The sequence below is a fragment of the Castor canadensis genome, chromosome 3 (assembly GCF_047511655.1).
Source record: "Castor canadensis chromosome 3, mCasCan1.hap1v2, whole genome shotgun sequence".
NCBI classification, from domain to species: domain Eukaryota; kingdom Metazoa; phylum Chordata; class Mammalia; order Rodentia; family Castoridae; genus Castor; species Castor canadensis.
Genome location: NC_133388.1, coordinates 67630577 through 67647584, shown reverse-complemented (window position 1 = coordinate 67647584; position 17008 = coordinate 67630577). Strand labels below are relative to the sequence as shown.

General features: G+C 37.1%; 1 protein-coding gene across 1 annotated transcript in view; it reads left to right on the top strand.

The window, feature by feature from the left end:
* The window catches only part of Ttc6 (tetratricopeptide repeat domain 6), a 192788-nt gene that overhangs the window by 122711 nt on the left and 53069 nt on the right, over positions 1-17008 (top strand). The window contains exons 15-16 of the mRNA XM_074066970.1: positions 183-319; positions 16052-16221. Of these exons, the coding sequence (XP_073923071.1) occupies positions 183-319; positions 16052-16221 (307 nt within the window). The remainder of the gene's footprint in view (positions 1-182; positions 320-16051; positions 16222-17008) is intronic.

Genomic DNA, 17008 nt, shown 5'->3' with positions numbered 1-17008 from the left:
TATTCTCTCTCAAGAATTTTGATGATGGATGGATTTCTTAATATAGTCCTTAAATGCAAATCTGAGAATTTTGACATCTTAAAGTGGTTTTTCTGATATGAAGTTGCTATGTGACTATAGAATATTCTTAGTTTTTATTTCATTATGTGACATGTTTATATACATCCCCTCCGCCCCTGTAGTGTATTTTTTATGATCCCCAAAGAACAGATGCATTAATGAAACGTGGGATATTTTACTATGAAAATGAGAGCTGGACGGCTGCCATACAGGATTTTACAGCTTTGTTAAATATAGATCGCCTGAATTCTCAAGCAAGGTAAGAATTATTTTGGATGTGGTTTTTGAATTATTATTATGATATGAAATACATATGTTCAAAAGTAAAATTTCTTGAAATACATCAATACCCTTTTTAAAATGATGAATTGACTTTCAGTGCCACCACTTAAACTACAGTGGTGGTGAGTGATTTAGATTAACAGGCATAGAGACATTGAAGAATTATTTCATTAGCATCTCCTCAGGATCAGTGACACCATACATGTCTAAACCATCACCCACCTCTATGCTTTTCTTCCTTAAATTTATTTTTCATACATATTCTTCATATCCATTGAGTGCAGAGGAATGTTCCTGTATATATTTCTGTAATACTTTATTGTAGTTGTGTGTTGAAATTTGTTCTTCCAACCTTATTGTGCATAGTACATTTCTTACTTTCTTATTTACTTTCTAATCTAAGCTTGTGAAGAGATTTAAAATGTGTACATAGTCATACCTACTCATCTTTTTTACCTGTAGTCTTTTGTAGGGGAGGGGTCAGACAGGGTTTCACTCTGTGGCCCATGTTGGTCTCAAACTCATGATTCTCCTGCCTCTGCCTCTCTACTGCAGGATGTGCCATCCCGCCTGGCTTCATTTGCATTTTTGGCAGTCCTGGGTTTTGAACTTGGCTTTATGTTTGCTAAGCAAGTGCTCTACTACTTGAGGGATGCCCTGAGCCCTTTTTGCTTTAGTTTGTTTTGCAGAGAGGGTCTTACACTTTTTGCCTGGGCCACCTTGGACTACAGTGATGCTTCATCCACCTCCTGATTAGCAGGAATTATAGACACGTGCCACCACACCCAGTTTATCTTTTGAGATAGTGTCTTGCTAACTTTTTTTTGCCTGGGCTATCCTTGAACCAGGATTCTCCTATCTCTACCTCTCCAGTAACTGGGATTCCATGCATGCACCGTCACACTTGGCCTTCCATTTGCAATTTTTAATAGTAAACCCTATTTATAGTAAAAACAAAAGCATGTCTGGAACCCCCTTGTGGCTTTGTGCCCCCTGGAGGCTAAACATTAACCTGACGTGTATTGTAATTACTCCCTTGTAGTTCTTTATAGTTACGGTACAATGTCTCTGAACATTTCAACTTTTACGCAAAGGAGTCATACAGTAGCATTGTTCCAGGTCTTGCCCCTTTCTCTGTATATTGTGCATTGTTGCTTGTGGCTCTACTTGCTGTGTGCTGCAATTTATTTGTCTCTTTTACTGTTGAGGGATGTTAGTGTCTGCAGTTTTTGATTATGAATATTATTCCCCTGAGCAACTTTTACACAGGTCTCTTAACACACTTATGCACAGCTTCCTGTGGCATAGAAATGTCTGGTTCATAGCAAGCACAAGTGTGCAACTTTGGGACCACCTAATTTTCCTAGGTGCTTTTCCTGCCAGCAGTGTGTGTGGGTTCTGCACAAGCCCTGGTGCTATTACATGACTTTCAAACTTCAGCCATCTTCCCCAGCGGGTAAGAGGAGCCCATTGGACTTTCATTTTCTTCATTCCTAGCATGACTGTGCATTCTCATAAACTTATTGACGATTTGGAGTTCCTCTTCTGTCATTCATATCACTTGGGATTGTCTGCCGGTTTTTTTTTGTGTGTGTATTAATCCCTATAATTTCTTGTATATTCTTTTGTCTGTGTGTGTGTTCCTGGGGTTTGAACTCAGGGTCTGATGTTTGCTAGGCAAGAGCTCTGCCGCTTGACTCAGGCCTCCAGTCCTTTTGCTTTTAGCTTCTTTTTCAGATAGGGTCTGCGCTAATTTCCTTTCCCCAGGCTGGCCTGGACCCCCCAGTCCTCCCAAGTGGCTGGGATTTTAGGCTTGTACCATCATGCCCAGCCCCAAGTTCTCAAATATTCTTAATATGTACCTTTTGTTCATTAGGTTTATGGAAAATATTTTTGTTCATTCTTGATTATCATTGAACTTAAATCAGAGTTCAAAAATGTAATATAGTCTGACTTACAGCATTTTCTTTAAGATTCATGTCTTTTATGTCATATAAGATTTTTTTCTGCCCTGGGTAGTCTGTTCATATAATCATTTTAAATTTTAGTCAGTCTGAAATTATTAGTCTTGTCTATGTATGTTTAAATTTAGACATTATCAATTTGCATGTGCATTTTATTACAATGCTTGTCACGACATTGAAACTTGTGTTAGGCTTTTCTAACATAATTTTATTTTGAACTTAAAAATCATATTCATATACATTTAGGATGCAATGTGATCTTGTCGTATTTATATTCATTTGCAAAGATTAAATCAAGCTAAGTAACATGCCCGTCACTGTGCATGTTCCTTTGTGGTGAGAACAATTAAGATATACCTTTAGCAGTTATGAAATATGTGAATCATAGCTGCTAGCTATGGTCACTGTCTGTGCAAAAGATCATTAAAAACTTATTTTTCCTGGCTAACTGAAATTTTGTACCCTTTGGCAGTATCTCCCCTTTTCCCATTCTCCCTGCCACCCCAGCCTCTGCACCATTCTGCTCTCTGCTTCTGTGCGCTCGCCTGCTTCAGATTCCACATTAAGTGAGATCATGCACTATTTGTCTTTCTGTGCCTGACTTGTTTCACTTAGCATAACGTCCTCCAGGTTCATCCATGTTGTCACTAGTGACAGAATTTCTTTCTTTGTTAAGGCTGAAGTGTGTATTCCATTGTGTACTTATAACACAGCCTGAGAGAAAATATTTGCAAACCATACATCTCACAAGGGGCTACTATCCAAAACATATAAGGAACTCAAACAACTCAATAGCAAGAAAACAAATAAGCTGATTAAAAAATGGGCACAGAACCTAAGTACACATTTCTCAAAAGAAGACCTACAAATGGCCAATGGATATATGAAAAAAACACCAGAAGAATAGTCAGGGAAATTCAAATTGCAACCACATTGGCATATCCCTTCACACCTGTTAGTGTGGCTGTTATCAAAATAAGGAAGATGAGTTCTGGTGAAGATGTGGAGAGTGGTTTTTAATATGAAGAGTTATAATTTTTTATTCAGCCAAATTTATCAGTCTTTTTCTGTCAAGCTTCTTCCTTTAAGATTAGGAACTCAGTCTCCATTTTGAGATCAGACTAACAATTCACCTACAGAGTCATTTAGCTCTCTTAAACATTGATTTTTAAAGTTTAAAATTTTAATCCATGTGGACTTTTTTTTTTTTTTCAGTACTGGGGATTGAATCCAATGCCTCACACCTTCCAGGCAAGAGCTCTACCCCTGAGCTGTGTCCCCAGCCTCCATGTGGTCTTTGTTTTGAGGTCTACTGTGAGGTGTAGATAACATTTTCCAAATAGGGAAGAATTATCTCATACTATTCATTGAATAATCCTTTCACAATTTATTTGGCATACTAACTTTACACATTAATTGCATACATAGATGATGAAATATTTTCTTTTTAAATGACTATCTTTCTATTCTTATAATATTTATTTTAATTGTAATTTCAGGCATATTCCTTCATTACTATTTTGTTTGTTTTGTCAGTGTATGTCCAAGTCTACTTGCCTTTTTATCCACTCCAAGTAAAACTTTAGAATTATTTTGCTAAAATATCTTTAGAACATATAAAGCATTTCATTCAAATATTTATGGATGTACAATAAACCTTAAGTTTCCTTCACATGTTTTGTACATTTTAGGGTAAGTTTTAGCCCCAGCTTTTAAAATACCTATCTTTTCTTTTATGCATGAGATATTTTTCATGACATTTTGTAGGTTGTTATCGCTAGTATTTATGAGAGTAGTGTTGTTTTTGAATGTTGAATGTAATTGGTCATTGTGAACCAAGTCATCAATGCTGAAATACTTTTGTTTGTTGATACTCAAGTTTTCTATGTAGGTGAACCTATTATATTCCAATAATGTTAATTTTATCTCTGAAATTAAGAAATTTATTCTTCCAAACAATTCCTTCTTTCCTTCCCTTTCTCTCTCCTTTGTTTTTTATTTTTTGGCAGTATTTGGTTTGAATTTGGGGCCTTACACTTGCTAGGCAGGTGATCTACCACTTGAGCTGTGGCCCTAGTCCTTTTCTGCTTTAGTTATTTTTCAGGTAGAGTCTTGTGTTTTCTACTGGGCCAGCCTCAGACTGTGATCCCACAGCTGGGATCACAGGCATGGGTCACCATATATACTTTGCCATATATTAGTATAGCCACTCCAGTTCTCTTTTGTTAAATACTTTTATGAAATATCATTTTTCTGTCATTTCCACCTACTTATGTCATTTAATCTAAGTTGAATCTCTTAAAGATAGCGTATCAGTGTATCATTATTAATTTTCAATCATTCTTTCAATCTCTGCCTTTTAATTTAACAGTTTAACCTGTTCACATTTCATGTAATTACTGCTAAGGAAGAGCTAGCTCTGTCAATTGTTTTCCATGTGTATTATATACTTTTTTGTTCTTCAGTTTCTCCTTTACTGCATTCGTTTTTGTTTGATATTTTTTTCTAGTGTACCTTTTTGACTACCTTCTCTTTTCTTTTACTATTTATTTTTAAATTATTTTCTTAGTAGTGACTTTGGGATTACAATTATAATATTAATATGTAACAATCTAGTTTGAAGTAGTATCAACTTTTGGCAAGGATTTTGTCTGCCTATAACTGTCACAAGTTCTGTGCTGCTGTTGTTACAAACTACAATGCATACATTCTATGCCTATGAATGCAGACTTCAAATAATTGTTTGAAGCAATTGTTTTTTGAGAAGAATCAAAAACTAAAAATATTAAAATATTGGTTTTTAAATTTACCTATTTGTTACATTTATTGGTGTTCTTTTCTTTGTTGCTTTATATGGCCTCAAGTTAATTTCTAGCATTTTCCATTTCAGTGTTATAGACTCCTTTTAACATTTCTTGTAATTCAATTCTACTAGCAGTGAGCCCCTCGAGTTTTTGTTTACTTCAATTTTGAAGGATAGTTTTCCAGGTACAGAATTCTTAGCTTATGATTTTTTTTTCTTTCCGCACTGTAGATATCTCATCTGCTACATTTTGGCATACATGATTTCTAATAAGAAATTTGGTGTTAATCTTATTGAAGATCCTCATACATAATGAAATGCTTCCCTATTGTTGCTTTCAGGATTCTCTTCATGTCTTGCCTTTTAGTAGGTTGATTACAGCATGTCTGTCTATGTGGATGCCTTTGAGTTTCTCCTTTGTGGACCCTTTGAATGTCCTGGATGTGCAGATTTAGTTCTTTCATCAAATTTGGGAAGATTTCAGTCATCACTTGAAAAAAAAAAATTATTTCTCCCTCTTTCTAAACTCTACTCCTTCTAACGCCCAAGACTCACAAGATATGTATTTGTTGATATACTTGATGATCTTCTAAGTCTGTTAACCTGTATTTGTTTTTCACTTTTTTTTCTCAATCTAGATGATCTCAAATGCTGTGTCTCTAAATTCATGGAATCTTTCTTTTTTCCTGTTGAAATCCATTGTTGAAACTCTATGAGTTTTTCATTTCAGTGGTTATAATTTTAACTCCATGATTTCTTTTTGGTTCTATTTTATAACTTTTGCATCTATTAATCAGTATCTATTTACCAACCATGATCTCTATGGATAATCTCTATGTGTTGAGAGATCAGCCTTCTAGTTTCTTTTGATGTTTTGTTTATAGTTTCTTTTAGAAAATTGAGCATATTTAAGGTAGTTGATTTAAGGTCTTGGTCTAGAAAGTCCAATGTTTGGCTTACTCAAGGACAGTTTCTATTAATTTCTTTTCATTCTGAGAATGAGCCATACTGTCTTGCTTCTTTGTATGACTTGTAATTTTATGTTGAAAAGCAGGCATTTTGATTCTTATAATGTAGCAACATGGGATATGATGTGCCACCCATCCCTTCCCAGGGTTTGTTGTTGCTTCTTCTTGTTTTTCATGTTTGCTAAATGTCTTTTCTGAGCTAATTTTGTGAAGTTTGAATTCTTTATCTTGTGTGGTCACTGAAGTCCCTATTCAATTAACTTAGTTGTCACCTAGTGATTTGATGGAGATTCCTTAACTCTTGGCACTGTGAAGCAAAACAAAGAGTTCTCAGTCTGCAGATTGAGTCTCTTGGGGCACTCTTTCAGTGTTTATCCAGTCTGCTACAGCTTCAAAGTCAGCTTTTATTTGCCACTTACATGAAGTTTGAATCAGCAGAGGTAAGAGCTTGGATATTCTTAAGTCTTTCTGTGTGGGCTTGCATCCTGGGCTTGTGTTTAACCTTGTAGATGCTTATGAAGATGTAGAAGCTTCCTAAGCTGCTATTCCCCCAAGTTTCTCCTTCTCCAGCTTCTTCCTTTCCAACCTTTTCTGTCTGTCTAGAGCCTGCTTCAATTATGTCTGTAGCAACAATTAATAGATTGGCCTTCAAATATTTTAAATAAATACCAACCAAGAGCCATTTCTATTCTGAGGGAGGTCTGAGGCAGAAAAACAAAGGCGAACTCTTGATCTGATCCTTCAATGATTCACCTAACAGATCAAAACACACAGCACAGCTCACTGAAGCTGGGGAGCATGTTGCTCCCTTCATACCACAAACCATCCCCAGGAATGCAGGCTGCTATTCTCAAAGCCACCCCTGACCTGGGAAGTGGGGAATATAGCAGGGTAAGTTGACACACCAGAGCTCTCTCATACCCAAATTTAGCAGGTTGTTTTCCTTCAATAAGCATTACTTTGGCTATTGTAAGTTTTTAATTAAATTCCAGGGTTCCAAAGATGTTGATCCTAACAGTTTGTGTTTGCAAGCTTTTTCATTACTTCTTTGGAGGAGTGGGGTTTGAAATTCCTTTCTTTGCCCTTTTTGCTAATTTTCCAGTTCTTACTAAGCAAATACTCTACCACTTGAGCTATGCTGCCATAGCTTGAGCTATGTCCCAAAGAGGGACATGTTTTATTAGCATTTATGTAATTATAAGTTTTATTTTTTGACAGTAGTGGGGTTTGAACTCAGGGCCTCCTGCTTGCAAGCCTTCTACCACTTGAGCCATGGCCCCGCCTACTTCTAATTCTTTTTATCAATGCATTGACCTTAACTTAGCAATTTTAATAATAACAAGAACTTTTATCTTTTCAACTCAATTAAAAATGCCTTTGGAGATTACAAAATTTTTTTTTTGTAATTTTTGAGCCATTTATTCTTCAATTATTTCAAGGGCATATCCTTTCATTCCTGTTTAAAATTTATTTTTCCTATTATCTATTTATAAGACATTCATAAGTCTACCATCACTTTCTCATTTTGAGGGATAATAGCAGTTTACCATTGCATAGTTTATTTTTATTTTTTTTTTATTTTTATTTTTTTTTCATTTTTCTTTTATTATTCATATGTGCATACAAGGCTTGGTTTATTTCTCCCCCCTGCCCCCACCCCCTCCCTTACCACCCACTCCACCCCCTCCCGCTCCCCCCCTCAATACCCAGCAGAAACTATTTTGCCCTTATCTCTAATTTTGTTGTAGAGAGAGTATAAGCAATAATAGGAAGGAACAAGGGGTTTTGCTGGTTGAGATAAGGATAGCTATACAGGGCATTGACTCACATTGATTTCCTGTGCGTGGGTGTTACCTTCTAGGTTAATTCTTTTTGATCTAACCTTTTCTCTAGTACCTGGTCCCCTTTTCCTATTGGCCTCAGTTGCTTTAAGGTATCTGCTTTAGTTTCTCTGCATTAAGGGCAACAAATGCTAGCTAATTTTTTAGGTGTCTTACCTATCCTCACCCCTCCCTTGTGTGCTCTCGCTTTTATCATGTGCTCATAGTCCAATCCCCTTGTTGTGTTTGCCCTTGATCTAATGTCCACATATGAGGGAGAACATACGATTTTTGGTCTTTTGAGCCAGGCTAACCTCACTCAGAATGATGTTCTCCAATTCCATCCATTTACCAGCGAATGATAACATTTCGTTCTTCTTCATGGCTGCATAAAATTCCATTGTGTATAGATACCACATTTTCTTAATCCATTCGTCAGTGCTGGGGCATCTTGGCTGTTTCCATAACTTGGCTATTGTGAATAGTGCCGCAATAAACATGGATGTGCAGGTGCCTCTGGAGTAACAGTCTTTTGGGTATATCCCCAAGAGTGGTATTGCTGGATCAAATGGTAGATCGATGTCCAGCTTTTTAAGTAGCCTCCAAATTTTTTTCCAGAGTGGTTGTACTAGTCTACATTCCCACCAACAGTGTAAGAGGGTTCCTTTTTCCCCGCATCCTCGCCAACACCTGTTGTTGGTGGTGTTGCTGATGATGGCTGTTCTAACAGGGGTGAGGTGGAATCTTAGTGTGGTTTTAATTTGCATTTCCTTTATTGCTAGAGATGGTGAGCATTTTTTCATGTGTTTTCTGGCCATTTGAATTTCTTCTTTTGAGAAAGTTCTGTTTAGTTCCCTTGCCCATTTCTTTATTGGTTCATTAGTTTTGGGAGAATTTAGTTTTTTAAGTTCCCTGTATATTCTGGTTATCAGTCCTTTGTCTGATGTATAATTGGCAAATATTTTCTCCCACTCTGTGGGTGTTCTCTTCAGTTTAGAGACCATTTCTTTTGATGAACAGAAGCTTTTTAGTTTTATGAGGTCCCATTTATCTATGCTATCTCTTAGTTGCTGTGCTGCTGGGGTTTCATTGAGAAAGTTCTTACCTATACCTACTAACTCCAGAGTATTTCCTACTCTTTCTTGTATCAACTTAAGAGTTTGGGGTCTGATATTAAGATCCTTGATCCATTTTGAGTTAATCTTGGTATAGGGTGATATACATGGATCTAGTTTCAGTTTTTTGCAGACTGCTAACCAGTTTTCCCAGCAGTTTTTGTTGAAGAGGCTGCTATTTCTCCATCGTATATTTTTAGCTCCTTTGTCAAAGATAAGTTGCTCATAGTTGTGTGGCTTCATATCTGGATCCTCTATTCTGTTCCACTGGTCTTCATGTCTGTTTTTGTGCCAGTACCATGCTGTTTTTATTGTTATTGCTTTGTAATATAGTTTGAAGTCAGGTATTGTGATACCTCCTGCATTGTTCTTTTGACTGAGTATTGCCTTGGCTATTCGTGGCCTCTTGTGTTTCCATATAAATTTCACAGTAGATTTTTCAATCTCTTTAATGAATGTCATTGGAATTTTGATGGGAATTGCATTAAACATGTAGATTACTTTGGGGAGTATCGACATTTTTACTATGTTGATTCTACCAATCCATGAGCATGGGAGATCTCTCCACTTTCTATAGTCTTCCTCAATCTCTTTCTTCAGAAGTGTATAGTTTTCCTTGTAGAGGTCTTTCACATCTTTTGTTAGGTTTACACCTAGGTATTTGATTTTTTTTGAGGCTATTGTAAATGGAATTGTTTTCATACATTCTTTTTCAGTTTGCTCATTGTTAGTGTATAGAAATGCTAATGATTTTTCTATGTTGATTTTATATCCTGCTACTTTGCTATAGCTATTGATGATGTCTAGAAGCTTCTGAGTAGAGTTTTTTGGGTCTTTAAGGTATAGGATCATGTCATCTGCAAATAGGGATATTTTGACAGTTTCTTTACCTATTTGTATTCCTTTTATTCCTTCTTCTTGCCTAATTGCTCTGGCTAGGAATTCCAGTACTATGTTGAATAGGAGTGGAGATAGTGGGCATCCTTGTCTGGTTCCTGATTTGAGAGGGAATGGTTTTAATTTTTCTCCGTTAAGTATAATGCTGGCTGTAGGTTTGTCATATATAGCTTTTATAATGTTGAGGAACTTTCCTTCTATTCCTAGTTTTCTTAGAGCTTTTATCATGAAATGATGTTGGATCTTATCAAAGGCTTTTTCTGCATCTATTGAGATGATCAAGTGGTTTTTTTCTTTGCTTCTGTTAATGTGGTTTATTACGTTTATTGATTTTTTTGTATGTTGAACCACCCCTGCATCCCTGGGATGAAGCCTACCTGGTCGTGGTGGATAATCTTTTTGATGTGTTGCTGAATTCGATTTGCCATTATTTTGTTGAGGATTTTTGCATCAATGTTCATTAAGGAGATTGGCCTATAGTTCTCCTTTTTGGAGGTGTCTTTGCCTGGTTTTGGGATAAGTGTAATACTGGCTTCATAAAATGTGTTTGGCAGTTTTCCTTCCCTTTCTATTTCATGGAACAGTTTAAGGAGGGTTGGTATCAGTTCTTCTTTAAAGGTCTGATAGAATTCAGCAGAGAATCCATCAGGTCCTGGACTTTTCTTTTTGGGGAGACTCTTGATTGCTGCTTCAATTTCATTTTGTGTTATAGGTCTATTCAGGTGGTTAATTTCCTCTTGGTTCAGTTTTGGATGATCATATGTATCTAGGAATCTGTCCATTTCTTTTAGATTTTCAAATTTATTTGAATATAGGTTCTCAAAGTAGTCTCTGATGATTTCCTGGACTTCCATGGTGTTTGTTGTTATCTCCCCTTTTGCATTCCTGATTCTACTAATTTGGGTTTTTTCTCTCCTCATTTTAGTCAGGTTTGCCAGGGGTCTATCGATCTTGTTTATTTTTTCAAAGAACCAACTTTTTGTTTCATTAATTCTTTGTATGGTTTTTTTGGTTTCTATTTCGTTGATTTCAGCTCTTATTTTTATTATTTCTCTCCTTCTATTTGTTTTGGGATTTGCTTGTTCTTGTTTTTCTAGGAGTTTGAGATGTATCATTAGGTCATTGATTTGGGATCTTTCAATCTTTTTAATATATGCACTCATGGCTATAAACTTTCCTCTCAAGACTGCCTTAGCTGTGTCCCATAGGTTCCGGTAGGTTGTGTTTTCATTTTCATTGACTTCCAGGAACTTTTTAATTTCCTCTTTTATTGCATCGATGATCCATTCTTCATTAAGTAATGAGTTATTTAGTTTCCAGCTGTTTGCATGTTTTTTGTCTTTACTTTTGTTGTTGAGTTCTACTTTTACTGCATTGTGGTCAGATAGTATGCACGGTATTATTTCTATTTTCTTATATTTGCTGAGGCTTGCTTTGTGCCCTAGGATATGATCTATTTTGGAGAAGGTTCCATGGGCTGCTGAGAAGAATGTATATTGTGTAGAGGTTGGATGAAATGTTCTGTAGACATCTACTAGGTCCACTTGATCTATTGCATATTTTAGATCTTGGATTTCTTTATTGAGTTTTTGTTTGGATGACCTATCTATTGATGATAATGGGGTGTTAAAGTCTCCCACAACCACTGTGTTGGCATTTATATATGCTTTTAGGTCTTTTAGGGTATGTTTGATGAAATTGGGTGCGTTGACATTGGGTGCGTACAGATTGATGATTATTATTTCCTTTTGGTCTATTTCCCCTTTTATTAGTATGGAATGTCCTTCTTTATCTCATTTGATCAATGTAGGTTTGAAGTCTACTTTGTCAGAGATAAGTATTGCTACTCCTGCTTGTTTTCGGGGGCCATTGGCTTGGTAAATCTTCTTCCAGCCTTTCATCCTAAGCATATGCTTATTTCTGTCGGTGAGATGAGTCTCCTGTAAGCAACAAATTGTTGGATCTTCTTTTTTAATCCATTTTGTCAAACGGTGTCTTTTGATGGGTGAATTAAGTCCATTAACATTAAGCGTTAGTACTGATAGGTATGTGGTGATTCCTGCCATTTAGTTATCTTAGTTGTTTGAAGGTTTGATTGTGTGTACCTAACTTGATGTTACTCTCTACTGTCTTGCTTTTTCTTATCCTGTGGTTTGGTGCTGCCTGCCTTTTCATGGTTAAGTTGGGTGTCACTTTCTGTGTGCAGGATCCCTTGCAGAATCTTTTGTAGTGGTGGCTTTGTGGTCACATATTGTTTTAGTTTCTGCTTATCATGGAAGACTTTTATTGCTCCATCTATTTTGAATGATAGCTTTGCTGGGTAGAGTATCCTGGGGTTGAAGTTATTTTCATTCAGTGCCCGGAAGATCTCACCCCACGCTCTTCTTGCTTTTAATGTTTCTGTTGAGAAGTCTGCTGTGATTTTGATGGGTTTACCTTTGTATGTTACTTGTTTTTTCTCTCTTGCAGCCTTCAATATTCTTTCCTTAGTTTCTGAACTTGTTGTTTTAATGATGATATGTCGTGGAGTAGTTCTATTTTGATCTGGTCTGTTTGGTGTCCTGGAGGCCTCTTGCATGTGTACGGGAATATCTTTCTCTAGATTTGGGAAATTTTCCGTTATTATTTTGTTGAATATATTACGCATTCCCTTCGCTTGCACCTCTTCTCCTTCTTCGATGCCCATGATTCTCAAGTTTGGTCTTTTGATGGAGTCGGTGAGTTCTTGCATTTTCTTTTCACAGGTCTTGAGTTGTTTAATTAATAGTTCTTCAGTTTTTCCTTTAATTACCATTTCATCTTCAAGTTCTGAGATTCTGTCTTCTGTTTGTTCTATTCTGCTGGATTGGCCTTCCGTTTTGTTTTGCAGTTCTGTTTCGTTCTTTTTTCTGAGGTTTTCCATATCCTGGCTGTTTTCTTCTTTATTGTTGTCTATTTTTGTCCTGAGTTCATTTATCCATTTATTCATTGTGTTCTCTCTTTCACTTTGGTGTTTATACAGTGCTTCTATGGTTTCCTTTATTTCTTCTTTTGCTTTTTCAAATTCTCTATTTTTATTGTCTTGGAATTTCTTGAGTGTCTCCTGTACATTTTGGTTGACCCTATCCAGTATCATCTCTATAAAATTCTCATTGAGTACTTGTAGTATGTCTTCTTTTAAATTATTCTTGGGGGCTTCATTGGGTCCTTTGGCATAGTTTATCTTCATTTTGTTGGAGTCTGGCTCTGAGTTTCTGTTCTCTTCATTCCCCTCTGGTTCCTGTACTAATTTTTTGCTGTGGGGAAACTGGTTTCCTTGTTTTTTCTGTCTTCCTGTCATTGTCCTTGGTGTTGTTACTGTCCCTGTACTGTGTGTAATTAAGTATTTTCTAGCTTGTAATAATAACAATGGTAATATTGAGAATGGAAGAGTGAGCTGAGATGGAAAGCAAGAAGTTAAAGAAAAGGGGAAAACAAATATACAGACAAGAGGGAGAAAGCAGAACAAGGTATCAGACAAGAGAGTTTCAAAGGTATAAACAGGGAGTGTTAGTGTACTAATCGACAGTAAACTGAACAGACAATAGAGTGACAGAGAGAGGATTGAAAATCAAAGATAAAAAAAATTAAAAATAAGTATATGAAAGTAATATCTATTTATAAAAATGAATTAAAATAAAATGGAAAATAAAAAATTAAAAAAAAAAAAAACCAAAAAACTTCCAAGTTTATATGCAATGCAATTTCAGTCTTAATAATTTGGATGTCCGTCTCAATCTCCAGTCCTGGAGTTGGTGCCTCAGATGTTGTTCTGTAGTTGTCTCATCAAAGGGGATGCATAAAGTAGAACAAAACTACACTCACACACACACAGAAGATAAAAAAAAAAAAAAAAGTCCCACCAAGTGTCCCCAGTTCAAATGCAATACAGTTTCAGTAAGTTTTTCGGCTTGCAGGTGTAATTCGGTTGTTCTCTCATCAAAGGTAGGGAGAAAAAGAAAAAAAAGCGTCTGGAGGCAGTTCTGAGAGTGGTATCTGCAACTGTGGCTTGCCTGCCTGCTGCTCTCAGCCTGTAGCTGGCGGCGTTATTTATGCAGATCTCTGGGGTGAGCTAGCGCTCACCTGGTCCCACAGGCTTTGTTTGCTCAGAGTTCTCCTGTGCGGCGGCCTCTGCTACAGGCTTTCCCCTTTCCAAGCACTGGGAAAGGTGCCACTGCCCCGCGTTGTCAGGCCTGCGTGTTTATTTACAGTTCACCTGGGAAGTGGGTCTTCCCTCCTCTCACAAGCTTCCCTGCTCCTGGTTGCTGGGCGCACGCCCCGCTCCCGCCAGAGCCTCTCCGGCCCGCCCGGCTCATTTATTTACAGTTCCGGGAAGGATTCCCTTCCCCCAATCTTCAGCGCTCAGGGCGCCCCACCCTCTTTCCAGCGTGTCTTAACTGTTCTTATTGCTTAGTACTCAGTTTCTCTTTTTTTCCCGGGTGGAGGTCAGTCTGTCCAGGGGGCTATGCTGCTCTGGCCCAGGCTTGTCTGTGGGGGAACCGCAGTACTGCGAAGCTCACCTGGTCTGCGTCTTCCCAAGCCGTATGGGCGCCGGCCCCTGGCGGCCCTGGGGTCCTCCTCGGTTCTCCGTTTAACGTGAAGTGGAGATTCTCTGCGCCGGCTGGAGGTGTGGAGGGGTCAAAGTTATGCCTTTTCTCGGTGATTATGCCTGCAAAGTGTGTCTCCAGCGTCTCTCCAAGATTTCACTATAGGAGGCTCGCTTTCTGCTTCCTCCCTCTAGCCACCATCTTGGAATTCCACCATTGCATAGTTTTAGATGAAATATTATTAAACTATACTGGACTTCCTTTGTTTTACTTTCTTTAAGATTTTTGATCCATATTCATATTAACACTGATAACTAGTTTCTAAAATGCTTAATAAGGTTCATTATTTTATTATTTTTTTCTCTTTGTGTTATTGGAACAAGGTAATGATTTTCAAAATGACATTTTCATACCTGCATACTATGTGCTTTGGTCATATTTACCTCCATCCCCCTCTCTTGACTCCCTGCCTCATCTTACTGGCTCCCTTCCCCTAAAAAGTCCCCATCCAGCTTTCATATATTTTTTAATGTAGATTTTGTGTATGAGAGAAAAATGCAATATTTGTCTTTCTGTGGTTGGCTTATTTCTTATAAAAGAATGTTCTGCAGTTCCATTCATTTTCCTGTGAATGACATAATTTCATTCTTCTTTATGACTGAATAGTATTCCATTTTGTATATATGCCACATTCTCTTTATCCATTCATCTATTGGTAGGCATATAGACTGATTCCATGGGTTGGCTACTGTGACTAGTGCAGCAATAAACATGGGTGTATAGTTATCTCTACTGTATGCTGACTTACATTCCTCTGAGTATATCCCCACGGGTGGTATAGCAGTATTATCTTGTACTTCCATTTTTAGTTTTGTGAGGAACTTCCATACTATTTTCCCTAGTGGCTGCACTAATTTACACTTCCAGTAACAGTGCATAAGGGGTCCTCCACCCACCACTGATACTGTATTCACTCATCATTGTTTCTTGTTTTCTCAATGATGCCATGCTGACTGGGCTGAGATAGAATCTCAGTGTCGTTTTGATTTGCATTTCCTTCATGACTAAGAGTGTCTAACATTTTTTCATTTATTTACCAGTCATTTGTGCTTCTTGTTTTGAGAATTGTCTGTTCATTTACTGATTGGATCATTTATTCTTTTGATGTTTAATTTTTTGAGTTCTCTGTATGTTCTGGATATTAATCCCCCATCAGATGAATAGCTAGCAAAGGTGTTCTTCCATTCTTCAGGCTGTCTTTCACCCTGGTAATTGTGAAAACTAGTTTTGCAGTTAGAATTTTATTTCAGAATTTGGCGAATTTCTCAAAATGTATTAAACTTTCCATCTTTTCTTAAAAACATGTCCTTTGTATTGGCTATTTTTTGTTCTCTAAAAGAAAGTAAACAGTATAGTGTTCCTTACTTATAAAAAGTTCATATTCCCTTTTAATGTCATGACTAAATTTTCTTAAGAAACAAGGAGAAACAATCACAGTTGTTAATCAAATATAAAACTAAGTGAATAGATTCACCATGCAATACATGTGAAAGTGAATATTTTTTCCTTTTTTCCAGGACCTACCGAGGAAGAGCATATTTTAAAAAGCAGTTGTTTAAAAAAGCAATTGAAGACTTTGCTGCTGCTATCCATTTAGACCCTAATAACTGGTTAGCACTGTATTACAGAGCTTGCTTATTTAGGAAGACTAATCCTTATAGAGCGCTACAAGACTACAGTGTGTCAGGTATTGTCTTCAACTGTACATAAGAATCTGACCTGAGGCTCAGTAACTCAGTTTCATACAGGGGAGTGCTGATGGCTGACCACTACATATCAGTGTACACATATGATTGCATACTTAGATATTTAAATAGATTTATTTGCAATACACTATTATAATATATCCGGACATGTAAGTCACAATGGTTGAGCTACAAGATCCTCCATTGCTGCTCACTCTCACTGCTGTGGATACCATTCTGGTTTGCTTTTCCCCAATTATTTCCTTCATTCCCCAATGTAACAACACAGGTGTGCTGTGTACCATGCTGTTACAGGACAGTTTAGGTTCAGAGGATAAACACAGCACAACAACTTCTGTAGGTTTATCTGGCTCTACTGGCCTTGTCCATCTGCCGTGCCCATCTAGTTAAATCCCTTTCTCTCTGGTCTTTGTCTAAAGGCTTTGTCCTCATATTTCCTTCTTCTCTAAATTTTGGGCTTTTCAGTCCCTCCACCTGCTTGTAGATTATTCCAGTAATTCAAAGCATCTATTGTTTAATTGTTCAGAGTAGAGCTGCTGGATTTCGGCCTCAATCCTTTCCTTTATGCTAACCTAAGGATTTTATCATCCATAACCAAAAAAGGACAGTAACCTGATCATAATTATAGTATCTGACCTTTGTTAGTCATTTTTATTTTTGTTTATTATTATTATTTTGTTGTTATTTTGGTGGTACTGAGGTTTGAACTCAGGGCCTCACACTTGCTAGGCAGATGCTCTACCACTTGAGCCATACCTCCAGTCCTTT